The 27,852-nt window shown below is 38.1% G+C and overlaps 2 protein-coding genes across 3 annotated transcripts in view; one reads left to right on the forward strand and one right to left on the reverse strand.

Annotated features, from left to right (window-relative positions):
• si:ch211-250c4.3 (uncharacterized protein LOC100535981 homolog) overlaps positions 1 to 7,442 on the forward strand; it is a 52,677-nt gene extending 45,235 nt beyond the window's left edge. Inside the window, exons 7-8 of the mRNA XM_057848485.1 lie at positions 1,176 to 1,280; positions 6,333 to 7,442. Of these exons, the coding sequence (XP_057704468.1) occupies positions 1,176 to 1,272 (97 nt within the window). The 3' untranslated portion in view covers positions 1,273 to 1,280; positions 6,333 to 7,442. The remainder of the gene's footprint in view (positions 1 to 1,175; positions 1,281 to 6,332) is intronic.
• Positions 6,894 to 27,852, reverse strand: part of LOC130923064 (cGMP-dependent protein kinase 2) — a 41,000-nt gene continuing 20,041 nt past the window's right edge. Inside the window, exons 10-20 of one of the 2 annotated variants that reach the window (XM_057848484.1) lie at positions 26,585 to 26,653; positions 25,295 to 25,393; positions 25,002 to 25,149; positions 22,790 to 22,926; positions 20,285 to 20,374; positions 19,022 to 19,163; positions 18,778 to 18,941; positions 17,288 to 17,410; positions 12,087 to 12,149; positions 10,351 to 10,417; positions 6,894 to 8,536 (exon numbers count right to left, since the gene is read on the reverse strand). In XM_057848484.1, the coding sequence (XP_057704467.1) occupies positions 8,441 to 8,536; positions 10,351 to 10,417; positions 12,087 to 12,149; positions 17,288 to 17,410; positions 18,778 to 18,941; positions 19,022 to 19,163; positions 20,285 to 20,374; positions 22,790 to 22,926; positions 25,002 to 25,149; positions 25,295 to 25,393; positions 26,585 to 26,653 (1,198 nt within the window). In that variant the 3' untranslated portion in view covers positions 6,894 to 8,440. Of the gene's footprint in view, positions 8,537 to 10,350; positions 10,418 to 12,086; positions 12,150 to 17,270; positions 17,411 to 18,777; positions 18,942 to 19,021; positions 19,164 to 20,284; positions 20,375 to 22,789; positions 22,927 to 25,001; positions 25,150 to 25,294; positions 25,394 to 26,584; positions 26,654 to 27,852 lie in introns of both variants that reach the window. The other variant, XR_009064647.1, reaches the window with a different exon arrangement.

The raw sequence follows: 27,852 nt of genomic DNA on the forward strand, positions 1-27,852 counted from the left end.
TATAGTATTATAGTATATACGTATTAGTATTATACAGTATTATGAAGAAAAACACATTTTATAATAGTATTTTAATTAATTAAATGTGACACTTGGGCTTGTTGTATTGGAGTAGTTATCACTGCATCCGTGACGAAAGTTAATCCCGTTATGTTCTTCTTTACAGCCTATGAAAGATAGCTTTTGCTTATTGCCTCGCACCAGACTTTCCGAGAGAAAACAATCTTTGCATCCTTTTGTTCGCTATTCAATAAATTTTGTCCAGTGTCCATTCCTAAATTAGCATCTTTCCTTTATAAAAACCTTTTTACAGTGGCCCTGAAGTGCACAACATAACGGCAACTCAATATACAAAACGGCAAAATAAAAAACAAAACAGCAAATCAAAAAACAACGACAAATCAAAAATTAAAACGGGCAAATTCAAAAATGTAAATGTCAAATTCAAAAATTAAAATGGCAAATGAAAAAAAAACCCACAGCAAATCAAAAAACAGAACAGCAAATTAAAAACAAAACGGCAAATCAAAAAACACCACGGCACATCATTAAAACAATGGCAAGTCAAAAAAAACAAAACGGCAAATAAAAAAACACGACAAATCAGAAAACACAACAGTAAATTAAAAAATAACGACAAATCAGAGAACACAACGGCAAATCCCAAAATAAAATTACATTAAGGAACCGGAATTTGTAAGCATTAGTCAAAAAGTACACTCATCGCTGATTGGACGGATCTACCGTTAAGGTTAATAAAAATATTCATTTATAGCAGAAGCCACGTTCGCATCTTTGGTAATGCTCATTTTCCAATTCCACGCCAGAAGTGAATAGCTTCCTAGTTTATCAGTACCTACCCTTTCCAGTAGATTTGTCCAATCAGCGATAAGTATACCATCATTGTCACCGTTATACTTTCACTAGCTAGCCACAAGCCCCAATACCACTCTTGTATCGAACCAAATCATAATCGATATCGTATATCGTTCTAAAACTGGTGATTTGTAAAAAATCCAAGTAAACAGCTTTATAGCAATAGCGTGTTGTTAGCATGTGGCTAAAAACAAGAATAACAAAATGTTCAAACGCTCAAAACTCCCATTGTGGTTTGTTTTTGTTCAGTACAGAAAAAGGATGAACAAAAATTTAACATTCATGTTTATACTCTACAGGCCTGATCTTGGACAAAAGGAACCTGCTGACAGAAATAGGAATTCCATGATTGTCTTGGGACACTCCAACAAATCGTACATCCCTTGGCTACAATAAATAGCAAGGTAATGCAAATCCGTTCCAACTTTACTCTCCCGTACTAATTCAGTTTCAAGGTTTGTTGACAGATTAATATGCTACACATAATGTACAGTGAAATGACAAACACAGTCCGATGTGGAATGCGAGTCAACCTTTAACATTTTTCTAAACGAATAATGGAAATAGTTATAATGAGACAGGGTTTGAAAGGAAATTTTGTTTTAATGTAGGTTTTAATGTACTCAAAAAGAGTAAATCATAGTTGTAGGACAAATGTGAATTGTGACTTCGAAATCAGGGGTTCTTCAAATTATGGTTACAGGGACTCCTGACGGGGGGGACTGTTTTCAATGGACCATATTATTAATTGTTAAGGCCAATTAAACTTACTCTATCAAAAGGAAATGCCCATCTGACTAAGCTGTAAAATCAGTAAAAGTATACTTTGATAAAACCTGTAAAATCAGTAAAAGTATACTTTGATAAAAACAGACACATTAAAATAGACCTGGAAAACAGTTCATTACCTAAAACTAACTAATAACTAACATAAGTAACAGAAAAATATTTTGTTCATTTATTCGGTAGAATGACCCAGTTGTTACGAGTACAATAAAACGTTGAGTTTTAATTAGTACAACTGATAAGTCGTACCTGTATCATCAAAACTTGTTTCAATACCTCATTTTACATTGCATTTTGTAATCTGTGTAAAAAACAAACAAACAAACAAACAAACAAACAAACAAACAAACAAACAAACAAACAAAAAACCAAGAAGTTCCAAATCAATTTGTTTTGTTGTTGTTATTTTCTCCATTCAATGTATATATTTAATTCATGAACTGAGCTGGCAAAGCTGTTGCACTACAAAAATAAACCTATAAAATCTACCCAATAAATGCAGTGTAACAATTTGAAGAAAAGTAAGAAGGGTGAATGGCATATGCTTGTTCCTATTGTGCACCGTATGAGCAAGTTTGCAAAGACCTGCAAAACCTGAATTTAGAAGAATGAATGGCCAAAATACAACGGCCACAGTTTTGGCCTAGTGGGGACAAGATCCGTAAAAAGGCTAATGGGTAAAAAAAAAAAAAAAAAAAATTAAACATGGTAGGAACACTGTCACACGAGGATGGTGACCCTGAGTGGACAACAATCATACTCGCACTTCACATACACATACAGTACTGTGAGTAGCAGAAGTATTTGCACCCCTTGTGATTTTGCAAGTTCACCCACTTAGAAAATTGGCAGAGGTCTGAAATTTTAATCATAAATGCATTTCCACTTATAGAGACATAATCTAAAAAATAAAAAAAATCCCGAACTCACATTGACACTCAAAGAGTTGTCAGTTTACCCTAAAGAAAGTCCACCTATACCCAATGGGTCCCACACGTCCGCCACCCGTTTGAGCTCATTATTGTCACCTGTGCACCCCACAGTCTGTCATAATCTAACTGCTACCATGGGCAAGACCAGAGAGCTTTCGAAAGACACCAGAGAAAAAACTGCTGAGCTCCGCAAAGCTGGAAAAGCTATTGGGCAATTGGAAAGCAGCTTCGTGAGAATAAATCAAAAGTTGCAGCAATTGTTAGAAAAAGGAAAAAAGGCTAAATATGACTGATAATCTATCACGGACTGGGGCTCCATGTAAAATCTCTCCTTGTGGGGCATCACTCGTGATGAGAAAAGTGAGGGCTCAGCCTAGAACTACACGACAGGAGCTGGTCAATGACCTGCAGAGATGTGGATGCACAGTTTCAAAGGCTACTGTCAGTATAACACTACAGTGCAATGGTTTAAAATCATGCATCGCTCAGAAGCTTCCCCTGTTGAAGCCAGTACATGTGAAGGCCCGTCTGAAGTTTGCCAGGGAACATATGAAGCTGAAACTTCGTGTTTCTCAACAACAGCCCCGAAACCTGACCGATCTAGAGAAGATTTGAGTGGAGGAATGGGCCAAAATTCCTGTTTCCATATGTGAAAACCTGGTGAAGAAAGCGCCTGACCTCTGTAATTGTAAACAAAGGCTTCTGCACTAAATATTCGCACTGATTTTCTCAGGGATAAAAATACTTACAGTATGAACCCCATTAAATTACAAATAAATTATTGAAAAATCATAAAATGTGAGTTTCAGATTTTTTTTTTTTTTAATTTAAATGATGTTTTTATAAGTGAAAACGTATCTCTGATTGAAATTTCAGACCCTTACCTATTTTCCAAGTGGGTGAACTTGCAAAATCACAAGGGGTTCAAATACTTCTGCTCCTCACTGTACATGTATGTACATGTGTTTGCACAGTTTATCCTGTTACATTTAAACTTAGAAAACATGCCCAGGGAGACGTGAGCACCAATTGGAAAAGTGCGCTAAAAATGACCGAAGTGCACAGAGTTCAGGTATACTGTAGCACCTCAAGAGTTTTCTCATCGGTGAAATGACATGACTCCTTCTTGTGGATGGCTTCAAATCAGCCTTTGATCATTCAGAAGCTTCAAAATTGCATTGAAAATGGATGCTATAATGTCACAAAAATGTTTGTTGGGATTTCAAAATGTTCCCACCAGTGTAAATGGCGTTTAGAAATACACTTTAAAAAAAAACACTTAATTTTTTTCTTTGCCATATATACTCGCGTATAGGTCGCAATTTTTTAACCAAAATCTTTGCCCGAAAAGACCTATACGTCCGATACGCTGTCCTCGCTCCAATCATTGCCCAATTTAGACTGTCGTAAAACTGAAAAAGCATACAACTAAGCATTAACTACGTATGCTAACTATACAGACCAGTTACGTTCTTAATAATCTAAAGATGTCTAATATAAAAAAAAAAAAAACATCTCGTACAAAAACAACAAAATATGCACTGCACTTTAGACATACAGTACTTACAAACAAAACGTGCCCAAGGAAAGAAATAAAGACCAACATGTTCGTTGCGAAACTACTCGTAGCGTGGCTTTCACAACAAACAATGTCACCAAGCTACCTCAAGAAGGTGCTCTGGGAGAGCGCAAAAACCCACTGTTGCTTTCAGAATTTTACCAAAGGCAGAATACCCATGACAATGACAAAGAGTTAAGATGGTTAAGAAACAAAAACTAGAAATATATTTCCCTCGATGGCATTGTTTGTGAAGTGTACTTACAGTTGTTACTATGCATGTAAGTTGTTACTAAATAAAAATAGTCAAGTAATGAAAATATTGTCTTTTAATCACAATAAAATATACCAAGTTTTGTTTGTTTCAGTGATATTGGTATCAACAATTGGCCCCAAAATTTGCCCAAAAATCTCATATTGTGGTGCAACTTATACGAGGGTCAGCCAAAAAATACTTTAATACTGTACAGACCTTAGTTTGAAAAGCCCTGCTTTAAAGCACAAAGAACAAAATGAGCAACCTTTTGATTCAGGGGATCCATAGTATTTATACAGTGGGGCAAATAACTATTTAGTTAACCACTAATTGTGCAAGTTCTCCCACTTGAAAATATTAAAGAGGCCTGTAATTGTCAACATGGGTAAACCTCAACCTTGAGAGACAGAATGTGGGGAACCCCCCCCCCCCAGAAAATCACATTGTTTGATTTTTAATTGATTTTTTTTATTTATTTTTTTTATTTTGCAAATCATGGTGGAAAATAAGTATTTGGTCAATACCAAAAGTTCATCTCAATACTTTGTTCCGTACCCGTTTTCTGTAACTCTTCACAAGCTTTTCACACACTGTTGCTGGTATTTTGGCCCATTCCTCCATGCAGATCTCCTCTAGAGCAGTGATGTTTAGGGGCTGTCGTTGGGGAACATGGACTTTCAACTCCCTCCACAGATTTTCTATGGGGTTGAGATCTGGAGACTGACTAGGCCACTCCAGGACCTTGAAATGCTTCTTACGAAGCCACTCCTTTGTTGCCCTGGCTTTGTGTTTGGGATCATTGTCATGCTGAAAGACCCAGCCACGTCACATCTTCAATGCCCTTGCTGACGGAAGGAGATTTTCACTCAAAATCTCTTGATACATGGCCTCATTCATTATTTCCTTTACACAGATCAATCGTCCTGGTCCCTTTGCAGAAAAACAGCACCAAAGTATGATGTTTCCACCCCCATGCTTCACAGTGGGTATGGTGTTCTTCGGATGCAATTCAGTATTCGTTCTCCTCCAAACACGAGAACCTGTGTTTCTACCAAAAAGTTCTATTTTTGTTTCATCTGACCATAACACATTCTCCAAGTCTTCTGGATCAGCAGACAGGCCTGGATGTGTACTTTCTTCAGCAGGGGGACACGTCTGGCAGTGCAGGATTTGAGTCCCTGGCGGCGCATTGTGTTACTGATAGTGGCCTTTGTTACTGTGGACCCAGCTCTCTGTAGGTCATTCACTAGGTCCCCCCTGTGTGGTTCTGGGATTTTTGCTCACCGTTCTTGTTATCATTTTGACGCCACTGGGTGAGATCTTGGATGGAGCCCCAGATCAAGGGAGATTATCAGTGGTCTTATATGTCTTCCATTTTCTAATAAATGCTCCCACAGTTGATTTCTTTACACCAAGTGTTTTACCTATTGCAGATTCAGTCTTCCCAGCCTGGTGCAGGTCTACAATTTTTTCTCTGGTGTCCTTCGACAGCTCTTTGGTCTTGGCCATAGTGGAGTTTGGAGTGTGACTGACTGAGTTTGTGGACAGGTGTCTTTTATACCAATAATGAGTTAAAACAGGTGCCATTAATACAGCTAACGAGTGGAGCCTTGTTAGAAGAAGTTAGACATCTTTGACAGCCAGAAATCTTGCTTGTTTGTAGGTGACCAAATACTTATTTTCCACTCTAATTTGGAAATAAATTCTTTAAAAATCAAACAATGTGATTATCTGTTTTTTTCCACATTCTGTCTCTCATGGTTGAGGTTTATCCATGTTGACAATTACAGGCCTCTCTAATCTTTTCAAGTAGGAGAACTTGCACAATTGGTGGTTGACCAAATACTTATTTGCCCCCACTGTATGTATATTGTGTCAAAAAACTAAGACGAAGTGACTAACGCCATCCCTTTCCTATCTAAAGATTGGATCCAGATGTCATCACGCAAGTACTAGGGGCCGAGCATTCCAGATGATTCAAGACCGGGAACAGAAAACGTATGTAAATGTAACGTATGTAAATGAATGTAGATTCCAGAATGAAGAGTGTTTTTGCAGCATAGTATGTTGGAGTAAAGGGAAAGTCTGTGACCTTTACATTTGGCTAAACTGGGGAAAGGTGAACATACATTTAAAACAATATTCTATGTCCAGTAACAAACAGTATTATAATAGCCACATTTGTGTACCACTTATTTCATATATTTAGTTCTCCTTGGGTGTTGGTGTGCATATGCAGTATACTGTATGATTTGGTCGAAAGCGTAGGGCATGCAAAAATTTTGTGTAAAACAAAGGTTTCTATGGATTATCATGTCAGCATGATGTATGTTGAAGGGTACTCACTCCTATTATGTAACAAACATTACATCACTTGAATCAATCAAACAAGAGCCTGCCTGTCTGTCTGTACAGTATTTCATTTCCCTCCTCCTGTTGTCATCTTGCAGTTGAACAGACTCACATTCTATCAAGATATGCTCAATGATTTATCTGTTCATGCCTTTAAACTTAGCCCATCTTTATCTTTAGAAAATGACGGCCGTTGAACTGTTATGGCATAGCACAGAGAAATACAGTATACACTAAGTCTGCTAATAAATTATAAACAAATTTAAAAAATGCAGAATAAATTGGGAAACATGACCAGTCAATCCCACCAAAATGTTCTGACAACATTCATTTTTATTGGAAACAAAGAAACAGAAACAGTTTGACTGTAACTCGAATAGAAAAACAAGAATTTTTTATACAGTGGATTTCAAACGTCTTGTATTCGTATAGTGATTGAACAAAAAAGGGACAAGGTTGTTTTGGAGGTTCTGTATTTCATTATTTTCCTTATTGGTGGTTGAAAAAAATACTGTATCAACATTTACATTTTACAGTCCTTGGGTTTCTATAACTTTGTTCCTATCACATGCTGAAAATGCAGCTGTATTATTTTGTTTTTTATATCCTTTTTGCAGGTAAATGTATATAAGAATATTGTACATCTGTCCAACAACTTTACTACTAACTGTTGTATCTTGCATTATGCATTTTTCATCAATATTAAATGTATTTTCCAAATACAATATTTTTTGTTCTTCATTGTGGTCTACTGTATTGTTTATTTTTTGCATGCGAAAGTTGTTTTAAGATGCCAAACAGACCTGCCAATGCACGTAAAAAAATATATATTATCGTTAAAACTGACTGGACCTGCGCTTAACTTTCAAGTGACTGGGTGGGGGCACAGGCATATATTTCTGTGCACCTTTCTTCAAATTTGAAGACTTTCATCGTCGTCATCAAAAACAGCCTTTCAGGTGTCTAGGAGGGCCAATTCTGTTTTGGACTCCATGGGAATGCCAGGTGTCATTTGTTGAGGGGGGAGGGATTCTGCCACAGTCAATTGACCTTTCGCAAAAGCTCCGCCCACCCACGTACGGTTGCCGTAACTAGCTAAGTGCCCTACGTGAAAGTGTAGCTGGCCCCTCAAAATTAAAAAAAAATATTTTGCCCCTCTCAAAAATCCTGACTACGCGTCCTGACTATGCATTACTACATGAACGACTGTGATTGGTCGAGACACAATGCGTCATTACCGTGAAGAAGATCGTCAAATCTGCCCGTTGACATCCCAAAATATCATAAGTGCATCTCTTGCATCTCTGCAAAAGCCTGCAAAACCTCACAAAGATAACAATAAACCCCCCTATTGACTGGGCGGCACACTACAGTGCAATGCGTCACTTCTACTCAGAGCTTCAAATGCTCATCGACAGCGTGGAGTGAACGCCGTAGCTATGCCGTAGGCCCAAGGCAGAAGCATAAACCATGCATTAAACGGTGTACGTCGGTCACTGTTTATGGTTCAACTGAAACGAGTGATTGAAGGTTCCACCCCGTGCATTAAAGTCCCTTTTAAGGGGCACTTTCAGGTTGAGTTGCCCTTCAGGTTAAGTCTCCAGCATAGGGGCGAGACTTGAGGACTCCATATATTGTGAAAGTGAAACGCCGATTACGAAATACATTTTGTATGAGATGTCAGAAGTCTTTATCCCAGCCAGATGTCTCATCAGGGGTCACTTCTGTGTCAGGAGGAAAGATGTCAAAGTGACTGTGATCCATTGGGCTGTTAAGCTGCAGAAACAAATTTGTCCATCAGTTAGCTGACACGATCACTCACACCTTTTCTCATATGGCCGCTGCCCTAGTCAGTGTACATAGCTTCTGTAGTATGTTCTGTATTACGATAACTCTTGTTGTGATCACGTCACCATAATAAGTTCACTGGATGAGATTTGCAGGATTGAATACAAGGCATGGCTTGCTCTAAAGCTGACTCATAGTTATTAAAAACCAGTGGTACCGTATTTATCATTTCTCATGTACGTAAATGGATCGGTTTGTCATGCGTTGACAGGAATGCTTGAAAGTGGATTCGAATAGAGGGAGGAAAATATCTAGTCCAGCCCAGGGATGCATCTCGCCTCCAAGAACTTTTGGGTCGCACTAAAGATGGCTACAACTCCACTGACAGCCTGCTGAAAATTTGTGGATAAAATTGCCGAACTTTCGAGTGAATGTTAGCAAGCTGTTATGGTCAACCAATGCCACTACTACCTAATTGACCTTTCGCAAACTCCACCCCCAAAACGGTTACTAACCAATCATAAGTTAGCTAACTTTGTTAGGTGACCATGACCTGACAAACTCAGCATTCCCCCATTGTCTCATTGGTTATTTCGGTGGTTATTGTAATCATTACCGGGCTGCCAACTGCCATACAACCAGTCATACAACTTCACGGAAGCTCCGGAAAGATTCAACAAGCTGGGGACTTCCAGAATTGTGAAGCGGTGTGCCTATGAGGTAAGTAAATCGGACACGAGGTACCCAAACAGCTTATGGGGTTTCTGTCCCTTTGCAAAGCCAAAAACACAACAGGCCCAGTGCCTTCAATGGATAAGACACTGTGGACGGCCTCACTCGCAGGTAAATGTCTCAGAAATAAACAGGATCTAAGGTAACACTAAGCTAACGCCAGATGCGAACTAGCTAGTCTGCTTGCTTTAGTAGAGGCAAGAACATTTATAAAACTGGATATCAAAGTTGTAGTGCACAGTGTCCTAATAAACACCTTGAACTTATGTTGTTTTTATTTTTGATGTAAAATTTTATGGATGGAGACCTTAGTGTCCCGATTCCCAACCCTTTCCTTTCAGTAAGTGTTGAAACTGGATGTTTTTGTCTCGATAGCATGCTGCAAATTTTTATATTACATTTTGTAAGCCCTCTTGCATCAACCTGGAGGATGTTGTACTGGTATTGCTCAGAAATAAATGACTTGAAACAGTCTAGTATATGTCTGCCTGCAATGGCTTGTGCATTGCAGTCAAAAAGCTTGTCTGCTTAGCAACCTAACAAATGGTCTGAGTGTTTGCAAAAGGTCAATTATCTTTCAACAAACAATTTTGAAAGCCTACGTAACAACAGGATTACCTACTATTGTAATAATATAGGGTATGCCCCAAGATGAAAACAAAGCCATGACAATAGCAGGAGGCTGCAGTATTCATATTGTTGATGAAGTCACTCGCATTGACAAAAAAGTCTCAACCTGTCGCGCATGTTTTTGCTAGGCTACATTTTATTTTGATCTGGTGGCAAACATCAGTGCAGCAGGAACACTTTTGTACCATGTTAAATAAGGCAGGTGTCCTTCGTGATATTTCAAATTGCACTGCTGATCAACCATTTTATTAGACTCTCTTAAGCTTGTTCCATAAAATGTTCAAATTAAATCTTTTTTTGTGCTCAATGGTAGTAGGCCTACCTCATATGAATGTGAATTCTTGTGTGAATTTAGAGCTAAATACATCCGTAGTTTGGGAAATTTGCATTCACTGATGTGTTTTATTTATTCTAGTGGCGTGATTTGCAAAAGATTTTACCTCTCTCTTCAAAGGAGACAGGAGCTTGTGGCGTCTTAACCCCTCCCAGTTAAAGCCCTGGAACCATCTGTAGGAATAGATCACATGATCTAAAGTAGAATTGAGTTAAAATTGTACTGCATGCACTGTAGGTTTGAAAACTGCAATTGCATATATAAAAAATATATTAAAAATTTATTAGCAAAGCACAATTAAACACAAGCCAATTCAAAGTTATTTATGTCACATTAAAAGCTGAAAAAAGACCAAGAACAAAAACAATCAAAGCAGCATTAAAAAGCTGAAACACACATACTGTTCTGTATAAAAGCTACGGTGCAGCGTTTGCGCGAGCCATAAAATTTGAAAAGTGTTTTTAGTCAAAGGCAGCACCGAAAAGGTGTCTTCAACCTTAACTTGTTCCAAATATATGCAGCATAGTACCTGAACAACAATTCCCCGTTTTTAATCCTGACGTTAGTGACATAAAGCAGACCTTCTCCAGACGACCTGAGCATTCTGGATAGTTCATTCTGGACTAGACAATCTCTGATGTATTTTGAGCCTAAACCATTTGGTGCTTTACAAGCTAACAGGATGATCTCTGTTTGTTCCAGACACATGTAGAATAGTAACTGAACACAGATTCTCCATGTTTGGTCCTGACTTTAGGGACACAGAGGAAGCCTGCTCCAGATGACCTGAGAGGTCTGGATGGTTCATCTCTGATGTATATTGGATTTATACCATGAAGTGCTTTATAAATTAACAGGAGGACCTTAAAGTGTATTCTCTAAGATCAAGGAGCCAGTGTAGAGACCTTAGAACAGGACTGATGTAACCCACCGTTTTGGTCTTTTGGCAGCAGTGGTTCGGATAAGCTGCAGTGATATGATGGACATTTTAGGTAGACCAGAAAAGATACTGTCATATTAGCCGATTCAATGGAAGATTAAAGCATGGACGGGTTTTCAACTCCCTGCTGAAACATTAGTCCCTCAATCCTAAAAATATTCACAAAGTGATAATAAAATCAGTTGGTAACTGTTCTTTGTGGTTTTAATAATGACATGATGGGTGGTTCGGTCCCTGGACGACAGGTGCCAGTGTTTCATCAGCATTGCAGCCTGTAAATTGGATCCGTTTCCGGTGAGGGTTTGACTCTGCCAAGCCTGCCGTTTGTCACAGACGGTGTTCAATACATTTATGGACATAATATCTAGGCGCAGCCGAGGGGCTGATGGGGTCTTGTTCAGTGACCTCAGTATTGCATATCTGCTTTTTCCAGGTTTTGCAACTAAGTGTGAATCGATTTGGATGAGAATCAGCACCTTCAAATCAAAGCCCATGATCCTCAGTTGGTAAAGGATGGAATGCCCTGTATAGGTGGAGGATGAAATCCCTACCCAAGTGGAGGAATTGAAATCTTAGGGTCCTTTTCATAAGTGAGAGAAGAGTGGAGCGAGAGAACAACAGGTTTGCTGTGATGTGGACTCTGTATTGGTCCGCTGTGGTAAAGAAGGCGTTGACTCGAAAAGCAAAGCTACAGTATCTATTTACCAATGGGGTGATGAGCTCAGCCATTATCGGAGTAGATAAAGACAAATACGTATATATTTATTGTTTTAGGTTGGAAAGAGATTTTGAATAAAGGGAATATACAGCTACTACGAGAAGCTGTACAGTAATCTTTTCAGAAATCTCACTAAAGTACTGCAAATCATCACTAACAGTGCATGAATTCAAAGTGGACCTACTTGTGTTTCTTGATGTCAATGATTCCATTCTTTTTGTTCCCCACTCTCTCCACTGGGTTTAGCCTAAGTGTAACAGAGTAAGATACACATACTTAACTTATAGTCAGTATAAGTCACCAAAATATATTATTTGTGAAACAACTGATACACACATAGAATTCTGTCAGATGAATGACCTGTTTTGTTCTCAGACTCATGAGTAAGTCCTCCATGTACTCTACGGTGTTTTAGTGATTCTCAAACTGGCGATTGAACTTGCCAGTGTGTACAATAACTGAACACTACAACAAATAGGTTCTTTGTTAGGGTAAGGTCAACAACAGTGTGAGTTTCTGAGGTTTGGAGCAGAGCCGCAGCATCCTATGTACAAATGACACACTGCACATAGGTCACCACATAGTCTGTGGAGTAACGAATCAAGACTTTTTTTTTTTTTTTTTTGCAGGCCTATATGCACGCATGTCATGTTTTTTAGGCAAAATACACAAGAACCGAATGAAATAGATCGGTTGTTGTTTTAATTTTTTGTTTTTGCGAATAGATTACATTCAATTTGCTTGCTCCTTGCAAAATGTACTCACTAAACTAGGCCACCACGTGGAATGAACATGGAATTATGTCAAAAATAGCATTTCCACTTGCATCTTGTGAAGATGATAATCTAGATAAAATATGTATGTCATTTCAACGGCATTTAAAGCATGGCATGGGTTTTCTGAAGATAAGCCATGGGTGTCAAATACACATTCACGGACTAAGCTCTAGTCGTGGGTGTAAACTATTTCCATGAAATGTTGTGCTGTATGAATGGCTTTATTTTTACTCTCGCATTTCACTTTACAAAGTGCAAATTGATTCATGGAATTTATCACAATATCATCCCCAAATGCATTCTGGGTAAAATCGAACGCGAGCTCCTAATGTCATCGGTCACTTGAGTGAAAAAGAAACTATTGTGGTTAGCACGTCTGTTGTCCAGTTCTGAGATAAGGGTTCAATCCCGGTTTCTTGTGTGGAGTTTGCATGATTTCCCCATGCCTGCGTTGGTTTTCGCCGGGTACTCCAGTTCCCTCCAATATCCCGAAACAGGCATGATACGCTGATTGACCACTCCAAGTTTTCTCCAATTATGAGTGTGTGCATGAATGGTTGTTTGTTTTCTTGTGCCCTCCAATTAGCTGGTAAACGATTCATGGGTTACCCCGCCTACTCTCCATAGTAAGCTAGGATAGGTTCCAGCACCCCTGCAAGTAGGCATAAGCAGCTCGAAAAATGAATGAATCAACCATTTAAATGACCATTTCTTTATTTATTTTTCAAAATCTCAACGATAGAACTAATCCGTTTAAAATTGGTTCCTTATGTGATTAAAAAAATGTTCATACCTAATCAATGTTCCCTCCAAGCTGCGCGCATGCGCAATCGCGCACTGCTGGCACCTACTCTACGCACAAGAAATTCAATGCTGCGCACAAAAAAAAAAATCAACAGAAACGTATTAATTGCGTTGTAACTCGGTGAGTGACAGGTGTCCAGGAAATGATACGATAAGTTTCACTTCCGCTACGCAGCCAATCATAGCATTGACATTGCTTCTGTATTGCCCAGCCTACACGCGCGGTGTAGGTTAGCAAGCTGACAACAGTGCGTGCGCGCGGCGGAGTTGAGAGACGCAAAGGCCAACCCCTTATCATGGCGAAACGAATGGGCAGCGACACCTCCACTCACCAAGCCAAAGTAAAAAAGAAATGCGGTTCATATAAGATGGAGTGGCTGTCGGAGCATGTGCAAATAGACGAACAAGCGGTGAAACTGAAGCCAAAGTACCAAGTGAGTTTTCAGAGGGAAAAATCTGCACTGAATGGAAGTTGGACTACCTCAAGCGTCATATTCAGCAGAAAAGTCATTTGAAAGCTGTTGAAAATTACAAAGACTCAAGATGCGTCTGGGGATTGGTACATTATTGCGGGAGAATGCAAAAGACCGACAGAAGAGAAACGAGCTGTCCCACAAAATAAAATCGGACCCAGAGCAAGTTGAAGTTCTCATTGACAATATTTTACTTGCCATCGAAATGAATGCGTCAATGGTGTCAGTTCAACAAATCCGCAATCACATGGCAAAGTATGTGAGTATACCAGAAAGCTAGCGAAGTAAAAACTATGCCTTTGAATTTGTAAACTCAATCACACCAAATGCAAGTCCTATATATTAAGACGTGAAAAATAAGGTACAATTTCAGTCAGATTGGTGTGTATTCTAGTGACCTTTATTAAGATATTTTAACTATGGATATTAATCATTAAATGCTCTTACTACTAGATACAGGCATGAAAATGGGTCAGGGGTTAAAAAGGTGAGAAAGGTGTGGAGGAAATATGTTCCGGCGTTCTGCCAAAATGTCCGCCGTCTGCAAAACGTCCTACATGTGGCGAATTTGACCATTTTAATTTTTCACATAAGGCTTAATATTCGAGTTAACGGGGGTTTAATTAGTTGAAGGAGTTGATTTCAACCACGATTGACTCGCGCTAGCTTAGCCACTCCGGAGCCCTGAAACTAACAAATAACTGTCAAACTGCACAGAATGTGTTCAAATCATTTCCAACGACTAATTAAACCCCGGCTAACTCAAAGATTAAGCCTAATGTAAAAAATTCTGAACTTCCCCTTTAAAATAAAGACCATTGAATATGGCCCTTAAAATGTTGTCTATAAAAGTTTTAGAGCAATAAAACAAACAACACAAATGAATAAAATGAACAGGAATCCTTCAAAGTATTTCATAATGGGTCCAAATTATTTTTCGAACAGATCATGTGACTATAGAACCTTAGAGACAGCCGTTTGCATTGCTTAGCCAAAACTACAGCTGAGGAGGCAAGATGGATATTTAGAATTTCTTTAAACCTAAGCTTTCAAAACCCTCAACAACAACTGAGCTTGAACCCAGGATTGAGCACGAGCAGTATCAAAAAGTCCTGGCTGTCCTGTTACCTGTTGTGCTGTAATTCCAAGTGGTGCTTGAATTGGATGCTTATAGCGGTGGACAGTCTTTTTGAGCCAGTGCAAAGTTTGCAGCGCACGGAGATATTTTTGTTATCTTTACTGGACAAAAATGTGAAATAATGGCTGTGTTTCCAGTGTGCAAATGCAGCCGTTTGTAGTATATCTCCTGCCTATTTCATTGCATCCTGGCGAGGTAGCAAGGCTATGTTGTTTTGGCCGCAAACTCCCAGCGCTCACGCATCATGGTAATACACGTGACCCTTTTTGTTCCATCCCCGATTAAAAAATGTGACATGTGATGTCACTCCCATGACTACAGTATTCTTCATTCTACACACATTATGGGGCAATAACAAAATAGTAACGCACAGGCATCAAGGAAAGTAATTTTACTCAGATTACTGATTTAGACAAATGAATGCGTTAGATTGTTCTTTACTGAAAGAAAGTAATCAGATTAGTTACGCATTACGATGCCGCGTTATTGACAACACTGCTTTTATATTACCGTTAAATACACAAGCTTGACGCTACCTTAACGGGAGCTATTTTTTCACCGGACGCTCCGGCAGTGTTCAACGCAAGCTGCAACGAACGGCAGTAACTTTGTCATACCACAAAATATGAAAACGAAAACCATTACTCACTAAATTCAATATGCTGGCAAATGCATTCATCTAAAAACAATTGGGAGTGATACTTTACCTCCTCCAGCGAATGTGAATTTGTGCTTAGTACAAGATCATCTGTCGCAATTAGCGATCTTTGACGCTCTTTTTTTTTTTTCCTCCCCGCATACAAACTTGTTTCTCTCTCAGCGGCTGTGATTAACCTCAATGAAGTTGCTGTCCTAGCTAAGCCTTGCCTATCATTCGTCTTTGTAAGTTTTTAGTAACTTTGTGTATTGAATTTGAAAGGAAAATGTGTGTTTTGTTTTTGACAAACTTTTTCATGAAGCTAAACTGTTGAAGCTACTCATATGTGGAAAAATACGAGTGTACAACGTTTTAAATGTATTCATTTGGTATATTTCAGTTACCACGATTTGAGAGATCAATAAATTGAAGAATTTACGCGTTGCATTTGGAGTGCTTGTTTTTGGGTTTGCTGGAATAGCGTCACTGACACACGCAGCATCAAACAGGGGAAGGGGTAAGCGCTGCCGCGCCAAGCTAATTCTGGCTGCATTTTCGACACATGAAAAATAACGAATACTTACTACTGTATGACGGAAAATTTTAGTGGTTTTGTAACCGCGACGTTTTCATAGCATGGTAATCCGTGAAGGTAACTGGCACATGCCTACAAACGACCCCCCCCCCTTAAAATTTTTCTCCTCGGATCTACACGATTCACGTAGGTCATCCTTTTTGACTTCAAAACGGCGAATTTCGCCGAAAGGTGAGAGATTTTCATGCCTGTAGATAATTTATGGGCAGTAGAAATGCTAATAGGCGTGAAAAGGCGTGATACTGGTGTGTGGCCGCTATGTACCGTATTTTTCGGACTATAGATTGCAGTTTTATTCTTACATTGTACCCTAGAGCGACTTATATGTGAACTTATTCACACATTATTATATCATTGTTGCTAGTTAGCATGTTGTTTATGCTATAGTTATCTGAATAACTCTAAATAGCTACAGTATGTTACATTGACATACCAGGCATGTTCTCTGTTCGTTGTTTATGAGTCATGTAATGTTAGCATACCGTACACTTATTCAGCCTGTTGTTCTCTATTGTATTTTTATTCTAAATTGCCTTTCAAAATGACATGTCTGTTCTTGGTGGTGGATTATACCAAATACATTTCCCCCAAAAATGCAACTTATACGCCGGTGCGACATATATGTTTTTATCTTTTCACTGCGCATTTTTTGGCTGGTGCGACTTATAGTCCAAAAAATACGGTACACATCTGATGTTGCTCATTGTGGGTCGCAGTGTGCTCAGGGAGAGTGTGCATTTGCTCAGACACATGAAAAATTAGAGGGAACATTGTACCTAATGTATATGGTTAAATAGATGAATAACTTATGTATTTAAAGTAAAATCATTGATGAGTAAATGTATTTTTCAGTATGAGCAGGTAATCATTCACATTTAAAAGCTGATGGTGACCCCTGCTGTATAGTGCTTATCTGAAATAATGCCTGTGAATGTTATTTATTACCCCATCCGGGTCCATACTTGCAGAGTCTCCTGATAAGGTCATCTGGACGCTTGCCTATTCTCTTGGGGAAGTCCACCTTTTCAATGCCATAGAGGACCATTGTGTAGATCTTTATGGGATCTGATCCAGCAAATGGAGGACTGGAGAAAAAAAATGAATTTCAGTTCAGTTCATTGCAAAATGTGTCTTTCCTTTTAGAGTATAGGGAAAAAAATCCAGTCTTGTAGAAAGTGATGGCATACAATCCAACATACCAAAGTTTAAAAGCCTATAAAAGCCTCGTGGCCTACATGTACCTCGTAGCAGGATTTGTTAAGGAGGTTTTATTGATGATAAACAACTCAGATGTTCACATTTTTGCCAGTAAGGTGAGTGCATTTTCCATGTACATACACACAATGCATTACACACATATACATACGTAGATTAATTTCAAGCAAGCCCAAGCAAGACCTTAGTCTTACAAATATTTCAATAGACATTAAAGAAACAAGATTTTTGGGAAATACTTCTAATTTTCCCATTTTAAAAGTTGATACCTACCATGATTAGAATTGTTTTGATAATTTGTTTGCAACGGATGTCCTGCCTTCCACCAATCAGCGAATTATGAGAGAAGTTGTTTGTCTTCATCCAGTTTGCCAGAGGTCTGTAGGCTTCATAAACTAAGGTCAAAAGTACCTGTACTTTAAGCACCTGTGATTGTACTCCAAGTACCTGTGCCTGTACTACAAGTTCCTGTGCTTGTACTACAAGTATCTGTTTTCTAGTTTCTGATTGAAATACAACATTGGATTGATAACGCAGCTTGATTCGAAGCACTTATCTGGCAGGCCAAAGAGGAAAAAAGCGGATGTTGTGCTACAATATTTTGATCCTAGTTGCAGTATCATTTTTGACCACCAATCTTACATATTGGTGTTTACAAATACTGTATATCTCCCATCTCTCTTGCTTTGTCTCCCCAATAGTCCCGGCATCCCGCCAGTGGGCATACGAGTGTCTCGCGTCAACAGAAACCCCCACCTTGCTCATCCTCGTTGTCTAATTTTGTATCAATGTGCTTCTGAATCATTTGTGCTTACAAGTGAACATTCACCATGTCCACCAGGATAATGGCGACCAAAGACAGTGGTGAGAAAAAGAAAAGAACGCTCGAAAATGAAACAAAGCAAAAAATAATAAGAAAACATGAAAAGATTGTGCGGGTCAGCGATCTTTGCAAAGAGTATGAGCATTCAAGTTCTACAATCTGGTAAGTGCTTGTATATAAATAACATTGTTTTTGTAATTTTTAAATTTATTTAGCCTTTAAATATGCCTTGAATTATGATTTAGGTGTGACACGGGGGGGGTCATGGGAAGCTTAATTATGAATTATGAAGAAAATGCATTCATGATAAGAGCACATTTACGTTATGAGCTTGGTCGTGGAACGGATTGTGCTCATACTATGTGGGTCCACTGTACATCAAAAGGCAGATGACAAGACAATTTACTGGCTTACTTGCCAGTAAGAAGTTCGAATATGAGAATTCCCAAAGACCAGCAATCAGCTCCAAAGTCATGGCCTTTGTTCATGATGACCTCTGGAGCCACATATTCAGGTGTTCCACAGAATGTCCAGGTCTTCTTTCCAAGACCAATCTTTTTCGCAAACCCGAAGTCTGCCTGAGGAAAAACAAAACAAAAAAACTTATCAGTTACTTATCAGTATTGAAAAAATACATTTACACTTTGAACCCACTTACCATTTTGACATATCCTTTTGCATCAAGAAGAAGGTTTTCGGGTTTGAGGTCTCTATATATAATACCCATAGTGTGGAGATAATCAAAAGCCTCTAGGACGCAACCAGTGCAAAATCTTGCAGTCGATTCATCAAAATAGTTCCTGGGAGAAAAGTTAACAAACGCAAAAGTATCAAATATTTCTAAAAACGAACATTTTGTTCCCTAAACTCTACTGTACTACTTTTTAAACCAGGCAGTCTCTGATTAGAATTTGGAGCTTCAATCCCTTGTCTATAGAGCTCACACTTGATGACTGTTCCTTCATGTTCCTTCGTCTAATTATGGTAGTGTGGGTGGCACAGTTGGTAGAGAAGGTTGTCCAATCATCCAAAGGTTAGTGGTTTGATACGTGTCGACGTGTCCTTGAGAGACACACTGAACTTTAAATTGCTCCCATTTAGATTTTGGTGCCTTGCAAAATCACCTCTTACACTGCAAAAAGCTGGTTTTCAAAAAAATTCAGACATCAAGTGTAATATGGTTAAAAGTAGTAACATTATCTGCCTATAGAACAAGAAGATTTGGCTTGTCAAGACTTTACAAAACACGTAAAAATATCTCTCCTCAATTAACCCAAACATACCTTAGATTTAACGTATTTTAAGTAACAAATGCATTAAAAAATAATTCTACTGAATACATATGACCCCCTTACTCAATACTGCATATTGAAAAATATGTATATATAAATACTGTACATGCTAGAATCATACTCTTAATAAAATGACATGCATTAGGTATTACATTTCTTCAAATTAAGGGTTGAGACTGAACAAACAGCCCATGGCAGCCAAAATCAGATTTTTAGTCCATCCAGATTTTTGCAAATTGGATTGAAACCACATACGGGAGGTAGTTTCATATCTGATGTGGAGAAGATGCTTCTCAGTCTGAACAGCTCAGATGGGTTTTGAGTGTCTGTAATGTCATTTTATGCTGGATGATGCCTTTGTTGCCACAGCAAACTGTCAGATGTGTCAATAATTTGGCCCCATCTGAAAAGGCACAGATCTGATTTGGACACTTGCTAAAAATAGTGTGAAATCAGATTTGAGTAGGAATCCAATTGGAATCAGATATGCTTGCAGTCTGAATGCAGCCTTACTGATGAATTCAGGGACGCTAAGCACCGTTGGTTTGGATTAGAGACATTCAAACTGAATGCCACTTAGAACTGGCTTTTCTATAGCGTTTTAGATGAAAGATAAAATGGAAACTCACATGTCACGCAGCACAGTCCACAGCTCTCCTCCAAGACACACTTCCAACAACATGTAGACATACTTATTGTCGCGGAATGTTCTGAATAACCTAAATTGACCAAAAAAAGTTTACTTTAATCCAATCCTAACTTTCTATTCATTTATACCAATTTTTTATTACAGTGTTTGAAAACACAATTAAAAGTTTGACAAGTAAACTAAGATACTTAAAAAAACAGTGTGGGAAAGTTGAAAATAGAACTCACAGTTTGGCTGAACTTATCTTTTTCAAAGACTGCTTGCAAAGGTTTTTGTTCCTTAAAGTCATTGTCAAATAAATTTTCGCGCAGAGGTGGGATCTTAGAGAGCAGCATTCTGCAGCACATTCCCTAGCAACTCCATAGAAAAGCCAGAGAAACCTACTTTTCAGCTTTGAATCTACCTACCTTATACCTACCTACCATTCCATCCATCCATTCATCCACAAAAATGTTTTTATTGCTCGTAGACTAACAGCTACAAACAGACACTAAGGGTTGAGTGATATGGCCGAAATTGAATCCCTTGTGGTTAAAGGTGAGTAGTAACGCATTACATTTACTTGAATAACTTGAGAAAAATGTACTGAACTTCTAAGCGTAGTTTTTCCATGTCATACTTTTTACTTAAGTAGATTTCTGAAGAAGAAGCCACTCTTACTCTACTACTTTGGTCTACAATAGAGTCGTTACATTTTTCCTCTTTAGCCTACATATTAAATTTGCGATTTTAGATAGTCATTCTACCACTTTCACTAACGAGACGTCGCAACAATTATACTCCATTACGTGTGGTCATGTGATTGTATCGTTACATCTGATCGGTAAACCAGATGTAACGATACAGTCACATGACCACACATAAGTTTGCAGTCGGATGTTCTAGGATCACGCCAGCCTGTTCAATGCCGTGGTGTCATTAAAGCACCGTATAAAAATAAATTATTTGACATAGAGCGCTGTCATCAACATTACTTGAAAACACGGATGTAGTTAAAGAGGACATGAAGGTAGTTGGTGTAAGAGCAGAGGATGCAGAGGACAGGCTTAGATGGAGGCAACTGATTCGCTGCAGCGAGCCTTGAAGGAAAAAGTCAAAAAGAAAAAAAGACCGATATACAGTGTTTTTGCGGTTAGTGGGGACCAGAACTCGCCGCAATACATGGAAAACCGCGAAGTAGCACCCACCCCCAATGTATTTATTCAGATTTATATAAATATATAAAACATGTTTTTTCACTTTTTTCTCAAAGTATATATTAAAAGAAAACGTTTATGTATGTAAATGGTTTTTAAGCACTTCAAACGTAATAATTATGGTAAGTTTTAAACATGTTACTGCCCCACTGAATTGTTTTCAAACAAGAATAAAGCAGAAAAATGCTTGGCTTTATTAAATGCTTCATTGAGTGAGTCCACTCAAATCTGCTCAAGCTGCTCACTTACACACAATGAGTTGCCACAGCAACTGTTTAACAAGTTAAACCAGTGGTCTCCAACTCAAAGGGCCGCCGCTGTGGGTACAGAATTTCATTCCAACCAGACAAATGACAACACTTTTTCACCAATCTGGTGTTTTACAAATGCAATCAGTGGATTGTAGTCAGGTTTTGCTTGTTTTAGCAGAAACCTTTTTGGTTCAACTATCTGTGCTGGATCGGCAGGAACAAAAACTATGACCCAAAGCGGGCCCTTGAGGACCGGGTTGGAGACCACTGAGTTAAACGATGATTGAAGCATGCTGCGCTTTGAAGTTCACTTCATTGGCAACCTCAAACATCAACGTCTGTCAATCATTGTTAACTTTAATAAGCAACTCCAGTGCACTCACTGCCTGCCCAACAAAGAACAGGGAGAGGGAGGGACAGTTAGACTATGTGATCGAATTGGGACAGCTCATCTGTATTTTTTTATTTTTATTTTTTTAATGAAAAAAAAAAGAATCCACGATAGAACAAGGGCGCGAAGTTTGAAGCGCGAAGTAGCGAGGGATTACTGTATCACGGAAAACTTGAATTAATTTCATGCTAGGAAATTTATTTTCTCCACTAGAGGGCACTCATGCTCTTTGGACGGGGATGTTTAATTTCTGTAGATTTTTCTAGTCGGAATTCGATTATTTATGTATAATTTTTTGGCCCAATATCATGGTCATGTAATCGGTAAAAGTTCACATAGATGACTCTGAGAAAAAATATATACCTACTATTGTATGCTAAAATCGGATACTGTAAGCCTTTACTCCTTACTTGAGTATTTTCACTGAATACTTTTTTACTTGTACTTTAGTAAACTGTTTGGATGACTAGTGATACTTTTACTTGAGTAATATTATTTTGAAGTAACGCTACTCTTACGTTAGTTGAATTCATGGCTACTCTATCCAGCTCTGCTTGTGTTACTCACAGATACAGTACTTATGCAACTGCACCTTTACTTTCTCGAAGTTGTGAGCAATAACAAATTCAGTAGTAAAAGGCATTCACCTGATGATAAAAGCCGAATTGGCGTGCTGAAGAATGTTCTTCTCTGAGTAAATGTGTTCCTGTTGTCTGGTGTCCACAACATGCTTCTTCTTAATACATTTCAGTGCAAATGTAGTGTCCTCGTCCTTCAGCTTCACCTGAAATACAGTAATAAAAATAAAAGAAAATTATTCCTCAACACAATAAAACAAAAACAAGATGGAGAAGGTTAACTATCACAAAATATATCTAGTATAATGGCCTCCTACCTGAATTCACTAGGGGGGGAAAAAAATGTTATTACTGGCCTAATTAAGAAATTCAAGTAAAATCAATAAACCAGATTAGACATTACATTATACACACACTTTAAATGTTGAGCTGTGACAAACTCAAACACACGCTGTGTTCTAACGCCGGATTTAGGTGGAAACGGAAACAGGACAAATGTTTTAGTGCAAAGAAGCAGGCAAGAGTATCTCAAGAGTGATTTGATCGAGGATTCAAGGTAATACCATAAATATAATGTAAAATAGTCCCATGCATGCACTTTGAAACGTTGTGAAAACAATGAAATGAAAAAGTTAGCCTAACGTTAGCTTGAAATATTTACAGAAAAGGAATAACTGCATGTTTTTTTTTTTTTTTTTTTTGCTTTTAATCAAGAATCTAGACTGTTTCACGTTTATATCTGTAAAAGAATTCCGGGATTTATGCATTTATTTACAAGAATTTTCAACTTAAAAAGCTGTTTTGTGATGGCCGTCACATTGGATTACACAATAGCATCTTAGCTTGAAATATTGTATTTATGTAAAATGAATGATAAGTGCCCGTTATTTTATTTTTTTGCTTTTGACCAAGAAGCAAGCAATTTCAAGTTTTGTTATACTTACAGAAAAATAATTACTCAGGATTTTATTAGCGAACAGCTTTGACTTTTTATTACGGTACGACTTTGACTCATATATGCCTAGGTAGGTGCCTGGTGTAGTTTTAGGTCGCTAGCGGCTTTGGTTTTGAAAGTTTTAAAAATACGCCTCCTATGGATCGGCCCTGCGCCTCTTGTAGTAACAGTAAAGTCTATGATTTTTCATATCATTGGATGCCATTTTACCAGGTTTTTACAATAATTTGCATTGAAAGTGCCTAAATGGTAATTTTCTAAGCTATTTTAGGTGTCTTTTTCTAGCTCCTCGGCAAAAATCCTGTTTCTCATTACTTTACAGTTGGCTAGAGCTAATTTGCACTCTTTGGCTGATTTGCCGTGTGTGGTAATGCGTGCGGTGACAAAAGCCCAAATTATACCGGATGCGTGTGCTGTACGGGTCCGTCAAGATATAGCGGCCGAGCCAATCCGTTTCCATTCTATCATATTAATTAAATTATACAGGCTGCATATGCGCTACGGATTGACTGCGGACCATCTCCGACGTGCTGGATGGTTTGGGCTATTTTTTATTTTTGCCGCATCCGTCAAATTGGGTGGAGCCAGGCCTGGAGTCAACAGGCCAGGTGCTTATTCATTCAGCGACTGCTTTCATATGGAGGTGAAAAGCCACAAAGTGATTTGTGATACAGATCCTTTTTATATAGACAACTTTAAAAAGGGAGCTGCAAGAAAAGCCATAGCAGAAGCTATGAGAATGGGCGGTGAGTTATGCAAGTTATTTAATTTAAAACAGTAATTAAATAGTAGAGAACGGGTTGTTGATGGGGTATCACCAACTTATGGTAAAAGCAAAAAAACCAGAAATAAATAGGGAAAAAATGTTCGGTCGAATCAAGTCCACCTCTCTCTCTGCTTCTCTGTTGAGTACAGACGCCGTGTGTTTGTCGTTGTTTTTAACGCCACATTATAGGGCGCGATCACACGAGAGCTTATGATGGGACGGAGCTGCCGGACCGCAGTTGTGCGCAGCCGGTATGTTTTGTCCTATTTTTGACGTACTGCGGAGCACGCAGTCAACACGGAGCTTGGCGGATCCATACCGCAGACGTGTCCGGTATAATTTAGCCTTCCAGCCTGCTGACTTTTGGCAGTGAAGCAACACAGGCCCGGGGTAGAACGTTGCGAGATGGGACAGTTAGTAAGTCGATCGTGGACAGGACGACGAGGGCGATTTAACACCACCTTTCTCGGCTGGCAGAGCTTTCTTGCTATAACTTAGAAAACTTTTTTAAACAATGAGAAAAATAAATAGATGTATGAATTCATTAATATATAGATTACCAGCTCCACTCGTCCAAATCCTCCCATGCCAAGAGTCGCTATCACCTCCAATTGCTGGAAAGGTTGATTATGTGGTATTAGGGCAATCCTCTCCTTTAACCTTCTCAGCTCTTGGGCTTCTGCAGAATCAATCTGGGGTGAATGTGGCCTAAGAATTAAATTCAACAGGTTGCATTTGAATATTTCCCTGCATGTATCAAGCATCTACATTGCGGGGCTGATTTAACATGCTATTGCACAGTTCAGGAGCAGAAATATTTAGTCTGCACGTCTGTAAATCCTCTTGCACTCACAGAGCGTTTCGCTTCTCGTCACTCCTTGAAAGTTCCTCTACATATTCCTTCAGGTAAGCCTGAAGTTCCTCATAGGTTCCAACCATCTGGTTAAAGTTGCTGGAGAGAGAATAAAACATTAGTTGCAGGATCAGTCTTTATTCTATATTTTTGATCCATGCAAAATTGTTCTCTTTAAGGCCACACATCCATGATTACAAGGTACAATTCACACTAGCTTTATAACTGTGGACACATTTTTCAACCCCATTCACCAACAGGGTTGCCAGATTGGAAGGAGAGTTTCAAGCCCAATTACTGTAAAATCCGCCCATTTCATTAAAAACCATTCAAGATAGATAGATGAATGTTGTGATTATAACCGCACCAAAAAATATATTAACATTGGGAGACATTATAGAGAGGAAAGATGCTGTTTTGCCATTCAGCATTATAGGAGATGTACATCCTCTTAAAAAGGTTAATACTATTGTACTATTTTAATTTCAATAAACACGATAATTAATCATTGATTATATATTTATTTATTACATGTCAAAATGTATGTTTGTCAATAGAAACCACTGTCCAAGTACAACTTTGAAAATATTTGCAAAGTGCATTATAGGTAGAATAGTTCTATTGAGATCGGTGTCAGCAAATTCATCTGTCAAGAGGAACTGATTAAAAAAAAAAAAAGATTAGGCACAGTACAGAAAAAAAAAATTGAAAAACTTAAAAAATAAAATTTTTACAAAAATAACATACTGAATGTTATGTTGTTTCTAGTATTATTCATCTAGTTAGTTAGAATTGTCATTTGTTTTTAAATTACTGTGCATCTAACACGTTTGAATGTTTTTAGAATTATTTTGTTGAATTTGACTGCGTTCCTCCAAATCAGAAATAATATGCAATTCACAGCACCACACACTGTGAGGCGCTAAAATGCCAGGTATAGTTTGAGTAAAGACGATGTTGAAAACGATGTAGCTTTACCTCGAAGTGTAGACATATACATTTCCAAAAACCTCCAAATAAAAAAAAAAAAAACCTTTTTCATCAATAGTTCAAAATCAATGCATTTTTCTCACTGTTTTCGCCAAATCTGGCACCACTGTTCACTCATTACAATTTCCGCTAATAATTACCCCACTTCAGAAATTGTTCAGAGGAGACAAAAACAATTGAACTCCTCCTAAACATCACCTTGGGATATCTTTTTTCCCCACCCCCTATTTTTGGTGGTGAATACTACACAGAGCACATGCGTCATCACCTGGCAAATTTACAGTTGCAGCAAGTACTCACTCTCTGTCAACCACTAAACAGTGTGTGTCATTTTCATTGCAGATGATGTTGGCTGAACGAAGATCTTCACTAGAAAAATGTATCAACATATTAGTAAAAGAATTAGAATCTTGAAGTTAAGAATTAGCAAAAACTGCATTTTGTGGAGGAAGCCAGAGTAAGCACACACAGAACATACAATGGTAGCACCTTCTTAAACAGATAAAGTGTATACTACCCCTTCCTAAAAAGTTTCGAACCACTATAACATAGTACAGGAAATATTTATCTTCAAATTAATGGTTGAAATCATAGTCATTTTAAATGATTGTTTTCTGTGACTTTATTCTTAGTTACACATTATTTATTTATTCATTTTTTTAAGTCACCTTTGCAGACAGTGAATTAGAGTGCCATATTTTTTGGACTATAAGTCGCACCAGCCATAAAATGTGCTAGAAAGAGGAAAAAAACATTTAAGCCGCACTGAAGTATATGTCGCATTTTTTGGGGAAATTTATTTGATAAAATCCAACACCAAATAACAATAGAATAAAGAACAACATGCTGAACAAGCGTACACTATGCTAACGCTACGCTGCTGCTCGATTACTGTTTTCGGCTGCCTATTTCACTGCTTGCAATCTGCAGAATATGATTTTCTATTTGGTGCCAGTTTGTTCAGCCCTTCTCAGTTGTTTTCATTTGTTTTTTTTAAGTTACCGCCAATTTTGATACACAGGCCTTGAGCGACATCTTGCGGTTTAGTGTGCAAGGGTTTAAATGATATGATATACCATATTGGCCCGAATATAAGACGGCCCTGATTATAAGACAACCCCTCTTTTTCAAGACTCAATTTTGAAAAGACTTTTTGAACACCAAATCAATTGCTATACAGAAAATAATTACAGTACATCTGAAACAAATGATTATAGCAATATATTTGAGAGAAAAATAATGTTATTTTGACTCATTCAAATCTTAATATCTGAACATTTAAATATGTAAACTAAAGTGCTATCACATTCGTAAATGAATGGCTTCTGGTTTTTGAAATGTCAATAAACCAATCTATTTTGATAAAACAACAAAATTGCAATAACTGCATTAACCATCAAAGTGAAGTCTAACTAACTGTAGTCTTGAAACAAATCTGAATAAGGAAAAACATTACAATAAAATAATGCAAACTGGTTAAACTTGAGAGTAGCTGAGATCTATCATGACAGAACAGCGCTTCAATGATATCTGGCGCCATCTAGCGTCGTGAATGGGTATAATGTCTA

The sequence above is a fragment of the Corythoichthys intestinalis genome, chromosome 10, assembly GCF_030265065.1.
Source record: "Corythoichthys intestinalis isolate RoL2023-P3 chromosome 10, ASM3026506v1, whole genome shotgun sequence".
Classification (NCBI taxonomy): Eukaryota; Metazoa; Chordata; class Actinopteri; order Syngnathiformes; family Syngnathidae; genus Corythoichthys; species Corythoichthys intestinalis.